This window comes from Centrocercus urophasianus, unplaced genomic scaffold (genome assembly GCF_019232065.1).
Source record: "Centrocercus urophasianus isolate 14NV4802_14NV808 unplaced genomic scaffold, USGS_Curo_1.0 seq_14, whole genome shotgun sequence".
Classification (NCBI taxonomy): Eukaryota; Metazoa; Chordata; class Aves; order Galliformes; family Phasianidae; genus Centrocercus; species Centrocercus urophasianus.
The window spans coordinates 32,480,446-32,503,116 of NW_024884586.1; the positions used below are offsets into that span (position 1 = coordinate 32,480,446).

The 22,671-nt window shown below is 39.2% G+C and overlaps 1 protein-coding gene across 1 annotated transcript in view; it reads right to left on the minus strand.

Moving 5' to 3' along the window:
* Positions 1-1,863: 1,863 nt before the first annotated feature.
* Positions 1,864-22,671, minus strand: part of SPTLC2 (serine palmitoyltransferase long chain base subunit 2) — a 60,560-nt gene continuing 39,752 nt past the window's right edge. The window contains exons 10-12 of the mRNA XM_042814255.1: positions 8,893-9,028; positions 8,000-8,129; positions 1,864-3,844 (exon numbers count right to left, since the gene is read on the minus strand). Of these exons, the coding sequence (XP_042670189.1) occupies positions 3,725-3,844; positions 8,000-8,129; positions 8,893-9,028 (386 nt within the window). The 3' untranslated portion in view covers positions 1,864-3,724. The remainder of the gene's footprint in view (positions 3,845-7,999; positions 8,130-8,892; positions 9,029-22,671) is intronic.

Below are 22,671 nucleotides of genomic sequence, written 5' to 3' on the forward strand. Positions count from 1 at the left end.
ATATTTTGTTACAAACACAAACAGAAAAAAAACCACTCTACTTTGTTTCCACTCTGCCAAAGAACTAAAAAAAATTAGAAAAAACACAAATCAGGCTCCTCAAGACAAAGGTCTCTGATTTGCAAAGGCCAGATTTTAACAAGCATCAGATCTCACACTCTTCACTGATGGGAAATGAGTGTCTATTTTCTTAAAAGAATACGATCAGCAGCTTCTAAAGTCTTCTGAACTTCTATCACTCAGCTCAGCAAACTCTTTCTTGCTAAGTTCTTTAGAGAGGCATGGGGAAAGTAACTACTGTATATTTATGAATAAGTTTAGACAATGTACAGTACAGGGCAAAATCCTTAGTTCAAAAGTAGCTTTCATTTTCCTTTGAATTTTGTCCCTCTTAAGAAATACCAAGAGTCATTTTCAATTAGAATGTCTCAAAGAAGTTGGCAGGGACTGGAGTCTATTTCTCAAGTAGCTTTTCTTTGTGATCTCTCAAGATTGGTTCTTTCCTTTTGTCCTAACAGTAGAAATGAATGGAGACGGATTTCTCGTCAGTACATAAATATCAGATCAGCAGTCCTCCCTGTACACCACAATGACAGTGTGCATGCTATAGGCTTACCTACCACAAATCAGTAGTGGTCTGCTCCTTCACCTGTGGGAGCAGAGTGTTTCAACAGGTATGAAATGATTTTCCTGGCTTTCAAGCTCGGTGAATTGTTTACACAAAAAGGCTCTCTTGTTAGAAATATTCATTTTCAGGAGTAGTTTTATGAGGTACCAGAGTTCGGCAAAGCAGGTTCCCCTAAATAACCGCCTTCTGGCGATGTTAAGGTTGGAAATGTTGCTTTTCCAAAAGGACATGGCAATGAAATGTGACCAAGTAGTTAGTTTGCAAATGCTACTAATGGCCTGGATGATTTCCAAAATGTCTTTGAAACCTGGAATTCAAAGTCCTATGCAGACAGCGTAACACAGAAGAAAAATACTTAAAGGCTGAAGTTTAGCATGAACACCATCTCCTCAAACAAGTACAACTGGGACAAGCACAACAGGAATTCTAACATGGTGATTTATAACTTTAAAACACTGACAGTTCCAGACCCATTACATAGGAGTTATTTGGATTATTAAAATTTATTTAGCCATTTTCCTCCTGTCCAAAAATAAGTTGCCCTAAAACTGAATTTCAGGAACAAGATTAAGACTGGAGACTTATACTGTCTGCTATTACCATCTCTAATTTAACACATCACAAAGTTCAAATTGGCTGACCACACTGCAGATACAAGCATGCTGTACATCTCAGAAGGCTCAACAGCTCCCCACTGATCCATGGCCTATGTCTCTGAGTAAGCTGGTTTTGTCAGCTCAAGCTGTTCCATTTTGTCAACAGTATCAGGAGTGGAGTCAGGAATGGGGATTCCTGCACTAACCTCCTCTTGTTCCCCGCTACAAACAAGAAAGGAAAAGAACAATTCTTTGAGGTAAAGCTGCTTCAAGTCAGAAAGCAGGTCATCTGCTGGAATGTCAGAGCTTGTCCTGGGCAGAATGCAGGTGAAGAAGGTCGAATGTTAAAGTAAGCTCACATAACTGCAGTTTACTCTGTGGCTGAACAAATGAGATTACTTCATAGCTAGGAAGGCTGCACATGCAGATTACAGACTTCTTGGGTTGCACACACCTTGCACCAGAAGGCCAGCAAATCAGCATTAGGGGACTGAAACAGAAATGGTTAACCCAAACCTATTCTGAAAGCAGTTTTAATTCTCATCTAATTAAATTTATGAAATGCAATGGTAGAAGTCAAAACGGTGTTTCTAATTTTAGCTATATTAAAAAGATCTACAAAGATGTGAAGATATTGCGTAAGAGAAACCAATTCTGCTTTAATCAACAATATGTACTTGTGGAACTGCTTGGTTCCAGGGACCAAAGAGCTTTTTCCCTGTTACTTGCAAGAAGGAACATAAAATAACTTATATAAACACCACATTACTTTGGACTGCAGTTTGCTTTAACTTTAAGGTGAAGAATTTGTTTAAAAACTTCTGCAAAGAACATCATGCTAACCCAAACCCAAATTATGCAACGTTAAAGCACTAGTATTCCTGCAGATAATCTGTATGCCTGGAAGGAGGAAGGAGTATGTAAAAAGGAAAAAACAAAACACACCAAGAACTATCCTGCAACTGATCCTGGTTGTAACATTTTTTGGTATCACTTAAGCAATCCATTTTGCTTACTGAAAAAACTCAAGACACAATGACTATGATATAGTCCATTTCCAAGGTGTGCTAAAGCAAAGGAGGCTATTCAAAACTTCGATCAGAGTAGGACAGTGTGGAATTTGGAAAGAAAAGATTAACAGCAATTGGCTCAGTGAACAGATGTCACAGTAACAGAAATACAAAAAAATAACCATCTCAAACTAATCGCAATTGTGAAGACATTTGCTTTTCAGGGAAGGCCTACATATACATGATATGCAGCTACCAACTGAGACTTTGCTGGCTAGCTGAAGCATTTTGATACAGATCCAGGCTGTTCATACTTTCTGCATAAAAGCCTTGCACAACAAGAAAATCCCATACATGACAAGAAACAGTGAATTAGTGTGGCAGAGGGTAGCAATCATTCTTTCACAGACCTGTATGAGATAAGTAGTTCCAATCCATCACGTAAGTCTGATTATTCAGAGGTCCTAGACTTAACAAGCAGCAGAACACTTGCTATAGTTTACTTAATTCCAAGAACATCTTTCCAGAACCTAGCAGCTACTAGATATGCTTTTTTGTGGTTTCATACTAGTTCTAAAGCAAAGACAAAGAAATGTGAAGATGAGAAATCAAGAAAGCAATACACATTAAGACCAGCTTAAAAAACAAAACAAAACAAAAAGCCACAGAAGTACGTCAGACAAAAGACGAATCATCCCCATTTTAAAATTCACTAGCAACAATACAATCTCTCCATCACTTACCCTATTTGAAGAGGATAATTATTGTCAAACCCAGGAGACAATCTGGTATCCATACTGGGAAGGAAAAGTAGTTGGAGTCCCAGAAGTCTTACTGCCTGAGACTTGTAAAACTAAATAATGTTTGGGAACAATGGTCCTGTCAGTGATGCGTCAGCAACACATTTATTTTAAAAAACGCTATATTCAAGTTTTAAGCAAGTAACAGCAAAAGAAAAAAGCTTTGGTTGATTATCAGTCTTGTTAAATACGTCAAAGTTAGCAATCAACAGTTTCTCTAGGAAGTCTCCAATCAACAGACAGGTCAGCTCACCCCTTACTACAAGGTCAGACATGTAGCAGTGACACTGGAAATGCTGCCATGCCAGCATCACACATGCTCACAACATCTCAGCCAGCATCTGGGAGGCTATTGGTGCATACAAAAACTGAGCTCATCAGTCACAGCCAACGTGGATTGCTGTGAACTTATTGAGACAAATAAATAAAAAAAGCAACATGAAGAAATAAAGCCAAGCACCTCTAGGGCCAGACCCTGAAGACACATGAATCAAAGCTTTTTTTTTTTTCCTCCTCCTCCTCTCTCTATTTACAAAATGCCATTTAGAGTTGATGGTGGCCACTTCAGTATTGAGAGGAAATGTCTTTTACACTGAGCAGTCAGAAGTGTGTTGTTCACACACTGTGGCTTGCATGCCACAGAGCGTCCCACGGGGGTATGTCCCTCCCAACAAGGCATATGGAGGGAGATCAGTCTTCTGTTTCTTCATATGTAGTCTCATCAAATGGCCGGTCCAAGAGAGGTACCAAACGGTGACGGGAATATTTAAGTTGCAAAAGGTCCCCAACTTCATTGATTTCTTTTAAAGCCTGAGAAAGAGACCACAGTGTATCAGCAGGGGAAACAAATGCAAGAAAGCTATCAGCACATCTTCCTTTCTGCATGCCCACAGGCCAAGTGGAAATTTACCAGACTAGAATGATGTAGCTTCAGGTACGCACAATTTTTTTTGTGTTTTAATATTTGGCAGACTCCAGACCAAGTGAGTGGCACAAGTAATTTCACCAACAGTGACTCTGAACATACCTGACTATTCCAACTCCAAAGCACAAATATAGCAGCTAGCAATACTACTTTAATTTTCACTGTCAGCCTGTTTAAAGCCATGCCTGTCCATACATGGATCAGTTGAGAAAAAGCAGTCCTCCATTTCTGGGGGGGTTAAGATAGCTGAAACAGGAAAACGTACTTGAGGTTTGATGCCTCTTTTTCTATCGTTCAGTATGAAAATACTGTATTTGTTGGTATACTATCTACTACTAAAATACCATAATTTTTGTATTACAAGATAGTGAAAAATAGCGTATTTTATGCTAGCAGCTTTTCTTGGTGTATTTTAAAATATCTGTATTTGATTAGACTGATGTCTAATTGCCCATGTGCAATTAGAGATGTGCTAAGTATTGTATGGGATATTTTTTGTCAAGGAATGAAAAGCCATTCTGAATAGGACCCCAAGCATTTTTTCCCACCTGGAAAGAAGCTTTCTCTAACTGTAGCCATAGAGGGACACCTAGCCAACGGGTAGCCAAGAGCACTGCTAATGAGCTTGCAAAACCTTTCACCATATGACCTGAATACTAATCATTTGAAGTTCTACAGAAGTCAAGCACTTGCTAGCATAAGAAATGAGGAAAGTCCCTGCTCAGATAATCACAGAATGGCCAGGGTTGGAAGGAACCTCAAGGATCATGAATCTCCAACCCCCTGCCACATGCAGGGCCACCAATCTCCCCATTTAATACTACACCAGGCTGCCCAGGGCCCCATCGAACCTGGCCTTGAACACCTCTAGGGATGGGGCATCCACAACCTCTCCGGGCAGCTGCTCCAGCACCTCATCACTCTCTCTGTAAAGAACTTCCCCCTGACATCCAACCTAAACCTTCCCTCCCTCAATTTCAAACCATTTCCCCTTGTCCTGCTGCTATCTACCCTTTCAAAGAGTTGAATCTCCTCTATAATCATGCAATCTCTTTGATAAGACACTGGCTCACAGTAGAATTTGTTAGAAGTCAGACCTTAAGCTTCTATTTCTCTGGAGACCATCCCTGGAACAAGGTGGTAAAAATAAGTCAGCTGCTGAAGACAAATGTGCAACAATATGTCATACTAATTATCTATCTTATCCATGGTGAGTGACAAAGATATGTGCAGAAGATGACTTCCAACTTAAGTGAGATTTCTGAACTCCCAAGGTTGGCATTCTGCACTCCCTTACATTTTAGATTTGTTCAGATAGGTACGTTCAGCATTCTTTCAGAATGCCATTAATTCAACAACAACACTCCACTTTTAACATGTTCTGGGTCAAATGCCTATCTCTTGAGAATAGCTGGCAGATGGAGGTTAATATCCCTACATGCTTTTCCTTCCTGGATGAATAGTCCAAGTTCTTATTTCTTTAAACAATGGCCCCTCATGCTTGTTATATCTGGCAGCAAGAACCTCTCCATTCTAAAATCTGGGGGAATGACAAGACCAGAAGTTAGACCTCAATAAAAACAAAACCAAACAAGAGAGTGGGCACAGTTTGCCAGAGCTTAAAGTAAAAACCCCATATGGAAACAATTTAAGGTTAATTTCTGTTGAAAGAGTCTGTTAACTGTTATTCTTGAATGCAGATTTAGGATTTTATTAATTTAAAACAAAAAAGGACCATGTGACTAACGAAGACTACAAAAGAAATGGCATTGGTGAACTCTGATTTCAAGAGTGTAATATATATTATTCATCACTAAAAAGAAAGCACCAACCCACAGGGATGCAGGTTATGAAGGACCTCACTCTGATCCTGAGCCAAATATTTTCAGGCAGGAAAGTTTTATTTACATAAAATGGTTAAAATTGTAACTGAGAACTGTTCCCCATCACATGGTTTTGTTTAATAAGAACAAGGAAGCATTACAAATATCAAGTATACAAGTATATATCTTATACAAGTGTAAGATAAACTTCTCCTCCCCTTGCTCTGATTAATTTTATTTACAAAAAAATGCCACAATAACAGCATTAGTATCCATGCACACATGGATGGGCTACCAAGTTCTCTGTACCACTGACTTGTGGAAACTGTGCCAGCTCTCTCCACTTCTACTCACTTCATTTATTTTCCTCTTGGATATCGTTGCCACAGTTCAGCAGAGGGAACCCATCTGACCATGGTCTTAATTACTAGCTGCCTGAAGCTGATTCTGTTTCACTGTGTCAGCAGAAAAGCAGAACACAGTCACTGACACAAAGACTTGCTACTTATTAACTCCACTTGCCATTGTTCTGGGTTCAGGGCATGCAGTCACTTTAAACTCCGAAGCACTTCATGCCAACTTGGAACAAAGCCTTCACACACCAAGATAAAAATCAAGATTTCTTCATTCACTTCAAAATTCATACATTTTGTCCTGGATTAATTTTCTTAGGCAGACAAACCCCAATATACTGAACAAGCATCTTCCTTGGTTTGGAGCATTTAGCACCTAGATGTATACTTTAGAAGTGAGTCCTCAGAGCTAAACACACAAAACTTTCTGGAAAGCTAGAAGACGTGTAAGTAGACTGATAAGAAAAGAGCGCTTTTTTAAGCAGAGTAATAAAAATTGCAGATTGGATTTAGAACAGAGCAAGTATAGTGCCTATAAATATCCTGTGAAACCAGCCAGTTAGTCACCAGGAGAAGACAGAGTAGCAGACAGCAAGATGGTGTGATTGCTCAGATAGCATCAGCACATCAAGTTTGCGCAGTTTAAGTTGCAGCTCACCATGCAGGAATGCCATTTCAGAGACTTACATTTTCTTTTTTCCCCTCCTCCCACCTATTTCCCATTCATTCTCCTGTGTCTACCCGATCAGAAGCTATTGCTCCCCCATTTGTTTCAATGCACTCATTTCTAATGCTATGCTCCAAGTAATTTAAGTCTAGTATTACTGATTTTACAATAGAGAAAAGAAAGAGAAGGAGAGAGCTCTCAAAAAACAGCATTTCAGAATTATTTAGAACAGAAACAATTTACTTAGCATAATTACAGGAAAAGTAACAGGACAAGTAGCTGGGAAAGGAACCCCTTTAACAGCTGGTTGTTGGAGTGTCAGGGTGGAATCCTTCAGGTCTTAAAGGGCAGAAATAGTTTGAAAGCAGTAAGTACAGCACCACAGATAAAAAGCAAATGGTTCTACTGGTACAGAGCTGCACCTGATACACTTATCAAACTCTACATGCTACTGCCTTACTACTCTTCCTAGCAAATCTAAAATCAAGAAGGGCCATTTTTCATTACTGATGTAGAAACTGTGTGGCAGCTAAGGATTAAAGGCTTAAGACTACATTTTTTGTTGTTGATATGCTGGTAAGGATTTGCTTAAACTACAACTCCTATTTGCTGTTCACATTATAAAGTGTCTCCACCTGATCATACCTGAGCACTGGGCACAAGTTCTCCTTCATAATTCTACAATAACTATTCCCAACCACCTTGTCCATAATAGGCTTGGAAATAGTTTAGTTTCAAGGAATTTTTTTTCTTCATCATCCTTCCAAGGATCAAGGTGAGGTTGTCCAGCCTGCAGTTCCTCTGATCATATTCTTGTCTTTCCTCAAGCACCTCTTCCAATCAACCATGATCTTTCACAGAGCTAATTGAGAATGTCACTATGCTCCCATTTAACAAAGGAAAAAAAAGTATCTCAAGGGAATCAGACCATCTCTCTTGCATATGTGAAATGGGAAAAAGTCCCTGAAATTTACTGAAGAAGGCTGTTCTGATTTGTTGGAGATGGCGTCCACTCTACTACAGACAACTTTGAACATCAGGTTTAATTAATTTGTATACCAAACACAAATCGTATACCAAACCATTCTTTAAAAAAACAAAAAAACCCAACACAACAAAAAGAACCCAGGAAAACCAGAATTGTTATCTCTGTTTACAGAAGACACGAGCAAGACAGAGGCAAGATGAGACACTTACCGTATCAAGCATCTCTTTGGTATGAGCTGCAGACAAACAGAATCTGGCTCTGGACTCGATGATGGGAGTTGCAGGGAAGCCCACAACCACAACACCAATGTTCCGCTTCAGCATCTCACGCCCAAATGCACTGCCAAAAATAAATCAATAAATAAATAAATCAAGGAAAATTGGTCAGAATGACACCTTAGAGACAGAGCAGTGACAGCACAAAGGTCTTAGTATGTTTACCTATACATGCCTTCGTTAAACAAGTCTTTAACACCACAAGTTGGAGCTTCCAGTTCTTTCTCAGGGAGGTAGAACATCTAATTACAAAGGCTCTCTTTAATTCAATCCCAAGGTGGTCTTCCTCAAAAGCTTTCACTGTATTAAGTTCTAACAAAGCTGAAAGATTATATGTGGCAGAGGCTGGTCTTTTGGCAGGCTCTTTCTAAATGGATTTGTAACCTAAGCCTGAAAATCCTTCAGATAGGAAACAGGAACTAAGGCTCAGAAGTTTGACTATATGAGGAATGCCCCCTGCTGCAATATCCCAAAGCAAATGCTTCTGCTATTTCAAAATTGTTTGTTTCTACCAATTAAATTCAATTGAGGCACATTACAGAGCCACAGGATGTACTGCTTTTTGAAGTGCTTATCATGGGAACACTCAAATTGAAAAAAAACAAAACAACAACAAAAAAAAACCACCAAAAAACCATCTAATCTAATGCCAAACATTTTTAAGAAAGATGCAAAAATCTCTATATGTGAATAAGAACAAGCTTTGCCACTACATGCCATGTTTCAAAACAGTCTTTCTTTACATTTAGAAAAGTCTTAATATTCTCGTAGCATGCTAACTTTAAAGCAGATGGACAAAAAAAAAAAAAAAAATCTGTTAAACCTACCCAATTTTTGCTGGCATGTACAGCATCAGAGGCACAACAGGGGAATCTTCATTTCCATAGATGATAAAGCCCATCTCTTTCAGTCGTCTCCTGAAATACCTTGTGTTCTCTGCTAGCTGCTGCACACACTCTCTCCCTAGAAAAGAAATGAAGACAATAGAAACAACATTCATAAACCACATGTGTAACTGCAGCACAAGATCTCTTCTCATTTAGGTACAGACTACAAATGCACAACTTGTGCTTACAGAAGTGTTAAAATTAAACACAAACTAGAATTCAGTCTCTTCTTTCTCTTTTAATCAAGATTAGTTTCTCATTTTCTGATAAGGCTGTTACTGAATGGAGAACAAGCATAACTGTCTAATCTACTCCCCCTAATTTTTCCATACCTGAATCGTATCAAGAGATATAAAACAGTACAATAAGCTGCTTTTAAACAAGCAGCAAAGTTTGTTCAAAATTCACTGATACCTGCATGCTAAAGAATGGTTGGCTTATAGTTTGAATAGCTAACGAATATTGGTATCATTACATTGATCAGCTGGGGCTTCTCACCATATATTCCTGCCTGTCTGTACTGACAGAATTACGACATTCCTCTCAGATCTGCCTGCTGAACTGATCAAGCAGCTGCTCCGTAACCTTTCTCACTGACAGCAAGCTGGGCTTAAATTAAACAGATTACCTCTGATAATCCAGCTCATTATGCACAAGCAGCAGCAGCCAATTTAACATGTGATCAGCCAATTCTGAATTGATGTTTTTTTGGACACCTGGCAAAATGTGCACACAGGACATTAGACTGCTAGTAAAATTCAAATATCCCAGATACTCAGATATGCATGGAATAACCTATTTATCAGCTAAATTCTAACCCAGCACAGTGTATTACTTTTCTGTATTGCCCAGGAAAAGATCCGCACCATCTTTCCTAAGCAGTTGACAATAATACATTTCTGATTAGCTAGTATTCTAATGTGCTTAAAAGTTTAAACACTATGCCATTGATAAGACAATGATAGGTAACATTTATAGTTGCTTGTCTCAGGTCCACACAGTATATTTTTTGGATAATTGATCATCTAGACATTACCTTCACCAAAAGAGTAATTAATATACTTAAGCACTAAATCTACAGCAGTGCTGATGTATACCACAGTGAAGTTGGCTGCTAGATATCAATAGTCCCCCCTTTAAAGCTGTAGATAACATAAGGTGATCACCCAAAACGAACACCAAGCCTCAAAGAAACATTCACACCCACACAGCTAAGCTCCTATGCCAGAACAAATGTAGTTTTAAGAACCTATACAGTATTTGTAGCCAAGAGTATCAGACATTCCACCCACTACCACGCAATCAAAGGCAAAATCCCATCAAAGAAATGTAACAAAAAGGAATGAAACCTGTTGAGTTTGCAAAACTTGGTCTGTTATTTGTGGGCAGGAGCTGGTACTTTTAATTGTATTTGCTGCCATTTAAAACTTCCCTTCTCCTCCATTAACAGCTTGCTTTCTTAATCTTTTATCCCCTAGAGTTTCTAAAGGAGCTTAATTTTTCTTCCCTTCTTCACCCCAAACCAGCAAGACTTCATTAAAATGCTTCTTGCATTTATGAAACTTACTTTGTAACTGGCTCACATTAGATCAGACCCTCTAGCTGAGATGCAGCTTCTTCCTATGTTTCCAAACTAACGACTTGGTTATTCAGAAACTCCAGCCTGCAATGTTTTGTTGTATTTGTTAGATCTCACAAAACCCTAAAACAAAAAATCCCACAAACAAAGAATCAAACTAGGCCTAGTCCAGAGACAAGAGATAGTGGGCTAAATGGCATTGCTTGCATTTCTAACGTTCAGGCAAACCATAAAACCACAAACGGCTAAGGTCAGCTTAGAAGAACAACCTATATATAAGGAAAAAAAAAAAAAGCTACACATTATCTCCTGAGAAAAATGCATCTGCTTGTCCCTGTACAGAAATGCACAACTTTTGACAACATTTCATGTCAGTTCTATCTAAATTCTATCAAAATAAACATGAAATTTCATGGCTGCAGGAGCACTGAGATAACTTACACTGCTGGATGTAACTGCTGCGATCTGCCCCTCTTACACAGCCAAGAATGCAGATTCTCCCATACCACACAGCACGGAGTTTACAGTACAGCTAAGCAGAAGATGAAACTTCCACACCTTCATAGTTTTCCAAATTGCCAGGAACCTTCCAGGCTAAAGATGAAAAAGCAACCTTAATTTGTAGTTGGCAATTGCTCCACAGTCTTCCATAAACTCTCACGAAATGAGTTAATGATTCTAGATTTGTCCTTACATACTGAAGAGTGCTTTGAGTTTCATGCACAGCTCTCTACAGAGACATAAGCAACTACTAAAGCAACAAACTTGGAAGACAGCTGCATTCTTCAAAGGCCTGTGGCCTGAGAAGCTTGTCAGCTTTTACTCTGCTCCAGAGCTGTCAGCTTAATTAAGTGATTCTCTCTCTAAAAACTTGTTGCCACAAACACAACAAAATTACTGAGATCGTAAGAGTATATCCAATGGTGACTTCTCAGTACCTACCATGCATCACTACCACTGTCTGAGAAAGAATGGCAGTTGTGGTGAACGAAGTCAAGCGTGCAGATAGCATGAACAAGAACCTGGCAGAGATTCCTCTAGCTTCCCTTCTTCCTGCACCGTATGCAGCTCTTCTCCTCTGCACATCATTAAGCTTAGTCTTCTACACCAATATAAAATTCTGCACTTGAAGTCTTTTACAGTGAGGCACTGGAACAGGCTGCCCTGAGATGTGGTTGATGCCCCGTGTCCCTGAAAGCTTTCAAGGTGAGGCTGGACCAGGCCGTGTGCAACCTGATCTAGTTGTGCACATCCCTGTTCACTGCAGAGGAGCTGAACTAAACGACCTTTAAAGGTTCCTTCCAACTCTAAGGATTCTACTATTCTAAGAGGAATATCAAGTGTTACTTTGAGTACAGTTTACAGTATAAAGCAAGAAGCATACACTCAGTCTTAATCTTTGTTAATATGAGCAGGGATTCAGCCCCACTGGTGTAGCAGGCTCTTACCTGCTTCTACAGTTTTTCCCATGGACTCCATGAGCACAAAGCTGAAGCACGCATTGCTTGGAGACAGCAGTGACCAGGTACCAGTGTTGCTAATTCCACACCTACCCAAATCACATTCAGGTATTCAGACAGATCTTCAAAAATCCCTTCCCAGCCCAGGTGTTTTCTAAAGCTCAGAGCTCTGTCCTCATCTACTCATCTGAAAGCCTAGAAAGACTGCCAGGCCTGCAACACTCCTCCAGCAGCTGGCTTTCCTGGCAGTTCCAGCGCAGCTTCATTTTCAGATCACTCAGAGAAGGCCTACTCAGACACCACCCTTGCCAATTGTTCTTGCACAGGAGTTGTGCAACAGTTCTGGTAACATCCTTTAATCTAGGAAAGTGGAATGTGATGACCTTCAGGGGAAGGAAGAAAGAGAGGATTACTGGAATTGAATTCTTCAGAAGGCTGGAAAACTAGAACCCCTTATCACAGCAACTGATCTCAAGTCCCTTATGGGCCCTGTAAATAGCTTAAACTAACTACTGACAGACCTATGTTGGAATTAGGAGTATTAGCTAATAACTTGTCCTTTGCTTTTGTACCCTTTTACAAGTTTATTGCAGTTCTAACAAGATTGCTCTTGCAATTTAGTAAAACACGTATAGCAGTCAGGACATCATTTAACCTAAACCCTACATCCACCCCCCTAAAGAACATGCTACCATGGAATTAAAGGTCACATGCCATCAAAGGAGGAGAAACACACCCCCTTTACAGCCCTTAGCTCAGAGCTGTAGTTGTGTGGATTCAGCAGAGCAAGAAACAAGAACAGAGAAAAGAAATGAAATAACTACCTTTGCTCACGTAGTTAAAACAAGCTCAACATTTACTGCCGACAGAGAGGAGGACTGTGCTTTTACTTGACACAACCTAATACCAGTTCATGATGGCATCAGTCACTTTAAACCTACTCTGCTCATTTTCATACCAACAGACAGCTTGCTGTACACACTGAATGCAGAATACCCGATAGAGCTGCAGTCCCCCCTCCACCCCCCCCAAAGCATTATTAACATGCAAACTCCCACAGCAGCAGGACTGAGAGTAACTAAAAGCTCCTCTAATGCCTTTGTGCTGCCCATAGCACTTGCGGTTGCTATCAACTTTACACAGCCAAGAATGCCAGATGCATGCTTTTATATTTTTAAACTCTAAGCAAATTACTTGCCCATTCCATCAAGTGCAGAACCTTTGAAGCGTGATTTGACTGCAACAGGAGTGTTTTGTACTGCAAGCTGAGCCAATACACATAAGATGGATATCTACCATAACACTGGTGGAAAGTAAATCAGCATCTTTGCCAGAGGAGACTCTCACAGGTGAGAGGGATGATATATCACCATGGTGACTACCATATTTTATGGATCACATTATTTAAATAAACTTTAGCTATAGTGAAAACAATCTAAGAGATACTCAAGCAAGTACTTCAAGAATTTTGAAGCAGAAGTTGATGCTTACCTTAGTTATCTGCAGAATAAAGAATAACAACGAAAAAAATTTGCACATGCCAGCGCACCAAATCTAAACTCTTGCAGTGACTTGGTTAAATACAAATAGTGACAATCATTTAGCCACGTTGCTCTTTAAACCACAGAAGCTTGTGCTTAAACAGAATGTCCAAACACTGCAAGGATTCTTGGACAACTCTTTATTTAGTGAAAAAGCAGATTAATAAAAACTATCCAAGAATTTTTGCACAGGCAGGCTGAATATATTAAAAAAATAAAGTAAAAGATGGATCCCTTTTATATCTGAGTAACTTCTCAACTCCAAACTAAAAATAGTTTCTACAAAGAACAAAGATGACCTAGAATTTGTAGTAAAAGACCCACTACAAATACCTAATATTTACAATATTTCTGTCAGCTATCAAGGCTAACGAATAAGTTAACATAGATGGCACTGGACTCAAGGGAAAATTTAGTTCAACTAGGGCACATTTTTTTTCTGCTCCTCATGATCTCAAGGCAGTAATTGGAAAACAGTCACAAATCTGTCCTTCCAAACAATGCAACACTTCAACAGTGGGGCTTCATGAGAAATAAAAGATGTTGCATTGTATATAAACTGTCTACTGACCAACACTGCACTCCTAGAGGAGGAAACCAACTTCAGGGAGGGGGTGAGAGGCACTCTGTCCCTCCAACAACAAAAACCAATACCAACAAAACAACCCACTCCACAAGCAGGATTTTATTTGCTTGTTATACCAGGGATCGCTGTCACCTGGATCTGAAACAAAAGTGTGTGAAACAGTAGCAAAGGAAACTAAATGCTAAAGTTTTCAATTAATTCTTACACAGAGGCCTCAAAGCAACACAGCAAGACACACATAAAATAGTTCCTAGTGAAACTTATCAGTATGCTAAAGCTCCTGTACAATTCTAATTGATCAAAAGATATCAGTCAATGGAAAATATATCACATCAGACAGCTATATTGAAATTACTATATACTTGCTCATTAACTAATTTTGTAACTGCTCAACATACCTTCAATCTTGCATTCTTAATTCCACATGTATTTTGTTGCCAACATGAACAACAAAGTTAAACTGAGCAATTTCATATCTGAATCTTCCATACCATGTGAAGGCTAACACCTTCAGTTTTAATGATTAAATGAAAGACAGGAAAAAAAAAGAGATCTCTGGATATGAACAGATTGCTGTTCAGTACATGCAGAATTATTCCACTCTAAACAGACATCTGTTGCTCCAAGTACTCAGTCTCACTGAAACAGCTGAAGCTGTAACAAAAAGGAATGTCCTCAGTTCCACTTTTTATATGTGATAAACACTAGTAAGTATTTGTAAAAATTCCCTGAGAACCTGCAATGATACTTATTAATAACAGCACACTGCCTGTGATAAGAAGCAGCATGCATCTAATAAGTAGATTTTGAAGATTGGCTGCAGCATTTTAAGTACATATTTTAAGTTACCAGAACTAAGTAAAGATCAGGGCATGTTAATCTTAGCACGAGATGGAAACTCTCCATTAACTTTTTGCAGATGAGATCTCTAATGCAATTTGTTTCACACTTTTCAGGTGTACCCACCTTACAAACTCTTGATAGTGCAGAGGTATAGGTAAGAAGCCTTAAACTATCTACTGAGAGACGTACCATCCCTCATTTGTGGCAGAATCATTTCTCTTAGTATGGCTTATTTCAGTCAAGGAAGGAGTTTATCCCAGAGTAAGTTTACCCTGAATAAAATCACACAATCACAGAATTGTAGGGGCAGGAAGGGACCTCTAGAGATCACTAGATCCAATCCCCCCTGCAAAGCAGACTCTTTACAGCAGGCTGCACAGGTAGGCATCCAGGTGGGTCTCGAATATCTCCAGAGAAGGAGAATCCACAACCTCCCTGGGCAGCCTGTTCCAGTGCTCCGTCACCCTTTACTGTGAATTCCTTCACATATCAGTGATCATGTTCATGGCCATTTCCCCTTGTCCTGTCCCCACAGAGCACTGAAAAGAAGTGGAAATATGGAAAAATACCACAGCAATACTTATGTAAAAATGACCTCCACAGAAACAGTTTGCTAGGATGTCTATTGATTTTACAGGACTACCTAGGCAGGTCTCTTGCTTCTCCTATCCTGATGGCCATGATCTATCTAGAGAATTTATTAAACAATTTCCCTCTCCCTGTATTACCAGGGACTCCACCCAGGGAGGTGGTGGAGTCACCGACCCTGGAGGTGTTCAAGGAAAGGCTGGATGTTGTGTTGAGGGACATGGTTTAGTGGGAGCTATTGGGAATAGGTGAACGGTTGGACTGGATGATCTTCTAGGTCTTTTCCAACCTTGGCAATTCTATGATTCTATTAATGCTTTTGCATGACTGAAGTTAATTTTCTTATTTTAGGAAAAAAGTTCTCAGTCAAATAAAAGTGCTTGTGCAGATTACGGTAGCTGGGGAGAGAAAATGTGTGCGTATAAAAACCAGCAAAGAAGCAGATCTCAACTTCCTTCTTTGTGAAACAACACTGAAAAGTATTTGATAACACAAACAATAATGCTTACTGATTGCTGTTGGTAACAACTGAGCCTCCATATCCCCACATGGAATAAAAGTGGAAAGACTGTTCTGACCATTAATCATCAGTCCACAATGACATGGCTAGCATACAACCCAACTTCATGGAAATTCTTCACCACACACAGCTTAGAAGTTTTTATTTTTGCACAAAACCTGTACATATTAAAAGATCACAAAAACAGTAGAATATCCATCCATCACTGAAAACACACTAAAAAAAAAAAAAAACAAACAGCCACAATCCATTATGAAGACAGAACAGTAATGTCATCATGTCCTGCTCCCTAAACAGAAATTAAAAGTGGTCTAAATACATGCTACTTGGAAAAGATACGGATCAAGTTGTAATGTTCTTTGTTTGCCTTTGAGAGCACCAGCATCAACAGCTGAAGATAGAACATTGTTTCATTAGCATAGAAAGAAACCCTTTCCCCATATCTGTTTCTATCAATAAGCCAGACAGCAATAATTTCTACTTCAGAAAACCTGTAGTTTCTGACATTTTGAATTATTTAACAGCGTAAACTGGTGATGAAAACTTGGTTACATATCATCCTCCGGAACTTTGTTTTTTCAAGTCTGAGTGATGCTATAATATATTCATGCCTGTAAATTTTTCCACATTAAAATCCCCTTGTTTTTGCAAAGGCTTACACTTCTATTCTGTTTATTATTCCTACATTTCTGTCTTTTGGTTGGCTATTTCAGTGGAAGACATAATTCAACATACTCTGTTTTGGAAACAAGCATTTTTCAAATCTCAACCAGGAACTCAATATTCTTTTGCTGATTTAACAGATTCTCCACTAAGCTTTCTGAAGTTAAGCTGCCTCCTGAGGGCTTGAAGATCTTTTGCAATGCTAACATACTAACTCAAGTTGTTTTCTGCACAATAAACTTGTAAATATCTCAACATTAAAAAACACAGACAACTTCTTAGAGAAGCAGAACAGGCATAAAGGTACCTTTTTTTTTTTCTTTTTTACTTACATAAAGTATTTTTCATATACAGTATAGAAAATTCCTTTTTCAATACTTATCCTAAAAAGCACAAAGTCAAGCACGATTTGTGGTTACATTTGCAGAACAAAACAAAAGAGCAAAACTTTTTTAGATTTGCCAAATGGCAGAAAGGACAGGTTAAGAAAGGACAGTTAAGAACATCTGAGTGGAAACATGAGGCAGATTCAAAGCCAGGTAGTACCTATCTGTGGGCTACAGCCAGCAAGGTGAAAACAAGGAGAGAGATTTTACAGTATAAAATACCAGAACACTGAGCAAAATTCCTTTTCAGTACTCATTAAATACTACTTACCTTCCAAGGAAAAGTTACACAGAGAGAGTGTGATGATGCTCAAGTGCCATAATAAATGTTAACGACTCAGGAACATAATATCTGCTAGATATTAAGAGGTTTGTAACATCATTTGTCAGAAAGATGACATGAACTCACATCCCAAGGCAGAAAGGGAAGAATCAATCAATGATCAATCTTGCCAAAGGCCCTCACCTGTACAAGGCCAGAATGGTCATTCTCATCTGGCAATCTTTTCTTTTTTCAGTCCCCCACAAAGGCAACCCTGAACCAGAATTACAACAGCTCAGAAAAAAACATGAAGGTTTACAACAGTATTCCTGGTTTGTACTGAGATCATAGTACAAAAGCTAATGACAAGGAATGAGAGTAAAAATGTCATCACACATGACAGGTCTTGTCTCCTTTGACATGTTTTTCTTACGTCAGTGTTTGAGTTCTAAGAACCGGGTGGCTTCACAGAGATCAAACCACCTCCTTTGAATTTGCACTCATGAATGCTGCACTGGTGCCAATATTTGCAGTAAGAATTCTACATCTTTCATTTCAGATGTTGTCTGCAGATTTTCATTACAAGTCTTCAGCTAAGTATTATATACAATTACACTAAGTGATCTGAGATGGCAGACAGACATGTTAAAAAATATAAGGAGAAATACTATACTCCCATTTGCTTTATTAAGCAACAGCTTATGTAGGCAAATGCCAAGAGAACCTGCCAAAGCAATGTGAAACTTTAAAAAAAGAAAGTAATTAATATCATCCTTTAATTCAGTGCTACAGATGTGCATTGCTGCTTAACAACTCAAATGCCAGTATTTAGCAAAATGTTCGAAGAGAGAAGCAACAGCTCTGCTGGGTTATTTGGGTTTAAAAGCAGTCTGGAAATGGGAAGCACGCTTTAATAGTGAACCCGACGTGATGGAGGGTCCAGGAACTTCCACTAGGGGCCAGTGCTACACAGGGGTAACCTGAAGCCCTCTGCTCTCACAGCTGTACCTCAAGCAGCACGCCCTGGTGCCCAGACCACGGCAGGCCAGAGCCCGGCCGAGTGCAGCCGGGAGACAGCCCAACTCTGCAGAGCCACTAACCGAGGTGGACAGCTGAATCAAGTTATTTATTCTTCTGACACACTTGCGTGCTTCCTGAGTTCACCACTCAGGAGATAAACTACAAATAATGTGGGAGGAGAAGCCTTGTTTAAGAGCCAGCACACTTGAAAGCATGAGCTAGGAAATCAAAAGACTGTAGAGAGCTCATGTTTGTCAGCCATATGGCAGCAGCATTAGCAGCAATTTATTTTAGGAGCCACAGTGGAGGGCTTGGCTAACGACCACTCCAAGTTAACCTCGTGTCTATGGTTTTGTAACACAATTGTATGCAGGGGATTTGCCTGGATTACATGAGTGTGCTGACAGCAGAACCAGTGCAATGGAGAGCAAAATGCCCAGTTCTGTAAAGGAGAGAAGAAAGCAGTTAAATCTAATTTTTTTTAAAAAAAATAAATAAATAAAAAAAGCAACAGCAAAGCCAGGGATTCAGAAATAGAAAAATGAGAAAAGAAAAATGACGGCGGCTAATGTTCCTAGCATTGAAAGGTCCCAGAGAAATAAAACTTACGCTAATATGAAGTATCTGTCATTGCATTTGCTGTTAAGCTAAACAGTTCCAGTAGAGTTTAAAGGCACGACAAAAAACAGCTGGGTGCATGTATTGTGTACTCACTGAGTTTACATATACTGGTGAGAATGAAGCCTTTGGCATATTTCAAAGCCCAGATGGATGTTTTTATATTTGAACTTTCTGATTTTGTTTGCAACTCCCAACTGCATTCAGAGTTCGCCAAGACAGACTGTTAGCACCACAAACTTCATCATAAAGAGATACAGCTCTCACCACAAAGAGATCATGTGAATCTCTTGATGTGAATGGAAAAATACGATCTGCTAAGGAAACTCCATTTAAAACATTCAAACTTAAAAGAGGTTTCAAAAACTATGGTGACGTGTAACACAGGCACTGCCCCAGTTTCCCGGAAAGTCTATGCTGGTGATCACAAAAGAACCTGACTGAGCAGGTTACATATGCATTCAAAACACTGGAAAGAAATATTATCTATTTTTTTCTGTACTCCCCCAATCTGTGCATCATTTAAACTGTAATTTCTTGACACAAGCAAACAGACCTAAGGCTTTCAGAGAAATTGTGACAAAATAGGTGCTGCGTAACACGGCAATAAAATCAACTAAAACAGTCACTCATGCAAGCACAGCCTTGACAGTATTACAGTTACCTGTTATACAGTTATCTTTTGCCACAAACAGCAGACTTCATTATGTGTGCAGGCACTTTGACATACAGCATAGGGTTAGAGACCAACATAAATAAATATTTTATGGAGTTAAATAAAAGTTGCATTACAAAGCAACTGACTTGACTGAAGCCAGTGTTTGCCAAGCTACAGCAGAGAGCTTTTCTACAAGAAAATACCTGCTATAACAGTCCAAAAACTCAAGTTTTAAAGAAATGAGAGTAAATCTGTATAATGCTACTGATACAACGCTCACAAAAATAAGATGGGTTAAAAGACCCTCCAGCTTCAAACCTGGCTAGTGTTGGTTCCTAAATTCACCAGCTTCAAACCAGCATAAACAAAATATGTAGTAATATATATGAATATACAAAAGGAGTAATTTCCATTAGTAATAAGCTTTCCATTAAAGATGTTTAGTAAACAATGAAACTTTGAAATTATTAATCCTTAGCCATTAAAGAAAGAACACAAATGTTATCTCTTTGCCTAGACTCAGCACCGTTTTTGTATAAATGAACACCTATCAAAAACAGCAGTGGCTTTTCTGGAACTAGAAAAGTAACACTTGGACATACTCTAGCTGTTAACTTCTGCTGCTTTACCATGTGGCAGATAAAGATTTAAGAACTTGCTCCACACCTAAGAGCTGTCTACCACCCTCAACACCACATATTTCTGCATACAGTTGAACTAGTCACTCCAGTCCTTAGAAGTATATTCTAGCTGCCTCATAACTATTCACAGAATTGGCAGTGGGAAGCATCTCATATACCAGTATTCATTTATGCACATACACCGTCAGTAACCATCACACTTTCTGCCTTTTTCTCTCTCTTTTTTTTTTTTTTTTTTTTTTTTTTTTTTTTTTTAAAAAAATCAACCTGCATCTTCCCCAGGCTGACCTTGTTTCAGTCACACTAATTCACATCCTGTATTCTTATCAAATCCTACATTTAAGGACTCAGAGGGAGGTTACTGTGCACATCCTTCAGTATTTGCATTCCTTAGGAATGGTACATCAAAAAAATCCACAGGGAAGAATGACTCCCTGTCACTGCAATTAGCCAAAAGTGGGTCCAAGTCATTAAGAAGTATGTGAATGAAGGGCTGCTTTAACAAACATACCATCATTACCAGATGCCTCAGTGACAGATTTTGATTAAGCTGCAACTGAAACATGAGGTGACTGACCTACAAGTGTCAGAAAGACAGCCTTATTTAGCTCAGGTTATGTCAGAATGTTTTACCAAAGTATGCTTCCACTCCTAGAGGAGAATCTGCAGTAGCTGGTCCCAATAATCAGTATACAGACTGTAGCCACTAATGAACTGATGTCTTGGAGAGAACTTCCTTATTCTCCATTGTGGGAAGAAAAGGTTTGGTCCTGAAGTAGAAGGCTTAAACAAGAAATGCAAGAAGATAATGTATTCGCTTGGTCGAAAGTCAAAGGAAAGGATGCCATCCAGAGGGACATGGATGTGCTTGAGAAGTGGACCCATCAATAAAGTCAAGCACAAAGTGCTGTACCTGCACTGGGGCAACCTCGGGCATGAATACAGGCTGGGCATTAATAGATTGAGAGCGATTCTGACAAGAATCAACTTGGGGGTACTGCTGAATGAAAAATTGGACAAGAGCTGGTAATGCATGCTCGCAACCCAGAAAGCCTGTCATATCCTGGGCAACATAAAGAGTGTAACCAGCAGCTTGAGGGAGGTGATGCCTTCCTTCTGCTCCACTCTTTGTAGACCTTACCTGGAGTACTATGTTCAGTTTTGTGGTTATGTTCTGCTCCAACTTAAGATGGACGTGGACCTGCTGGAGAGGGTTCAAAGGAAGGCCCTTGAAGATGATCAAAGGGCTGGAGCACCTTCCCTATGAAGAGAGGCTGAAAGAGCTGAAGTTTTTTAACATGGAGAAGAGAAGGCTCTGGGACGACTTCACTGTAGTCTTTCAATAAGTAAAGAGGGTTTGTAATAAGGATGAAGTGAGGTGTTGTTTTTTTTAAACAAAGATATGTTCTGTACAAATACAGAACGTTGAGTAATGGTTTTAAACTGAAAAAGAGTAGATTTAAGTTAAGGTTTAAGCCAAGCAGGGTCAGCTACAGCAGGCCGCTCAGGACAATAACCAGTTGGGTTTTGACTGTTGTCCTAGATGGAGATTCCACAACCTCTATGACTTAGCCTAGTTCCAGCGTTTGAACAACCTTAAATTTCAATTTCCAGGAATTCCTACTCTATTCTCTTTGATAAATCTCAAAATTATCCAAAACCTATCATTTACTAGATACAGAAAACATCTGCAGTTACCTATGTTAACTCCTTTCCATCTTGCACTCTTAGCCAGCTTCCACAACAGATGATGACATTTGAAGTCTTTCTTTTTGACAAACTAGTAATAAGTATGCTGCAACTTTTTATTCATCAACATGGCGCACAAGTGACATGAGCCATCTACCCCAAATGGATTTAAGCTGCTGAGGTATTTTGCCCACAAAAGATGCAGACCAACGCTGCTAAACCCCAAAATAACACACATCCGTTTCTTATATATCTTGGCAGCCAAAAAGCAAGTCAAAGTTGCCAGGGCACTTTGCTCATTATGAGTAAAATGCTTGGCTGAATTTTAGTTACAACTTAACATGGCTCCAGTTATTTTAACCTGCAGCCAATCCCGCCATGAATGTCCAAACTGCTTAGCCACAGAAATAACAAGCATAGCAAAGCAAAGTTCAAAGTGTTTTCTCTTTACATCTAAATCTAAGATAAATGTTATTCATGCTACCCTGTGCAAACATAACTGCAAGAATTCCAGCTCTAAAAATAGAAGTGGTAGAAAAGTAAGAACTGGTAACGAGCATTACTACCACTACCTTTGCCAAGTGAAGAAAACCCTGAAATGCTTTGCAGAACTGGCTGATGACACTTTTCTCTGCAGCAATTAGCCTCACAAAAGGCATCAACAT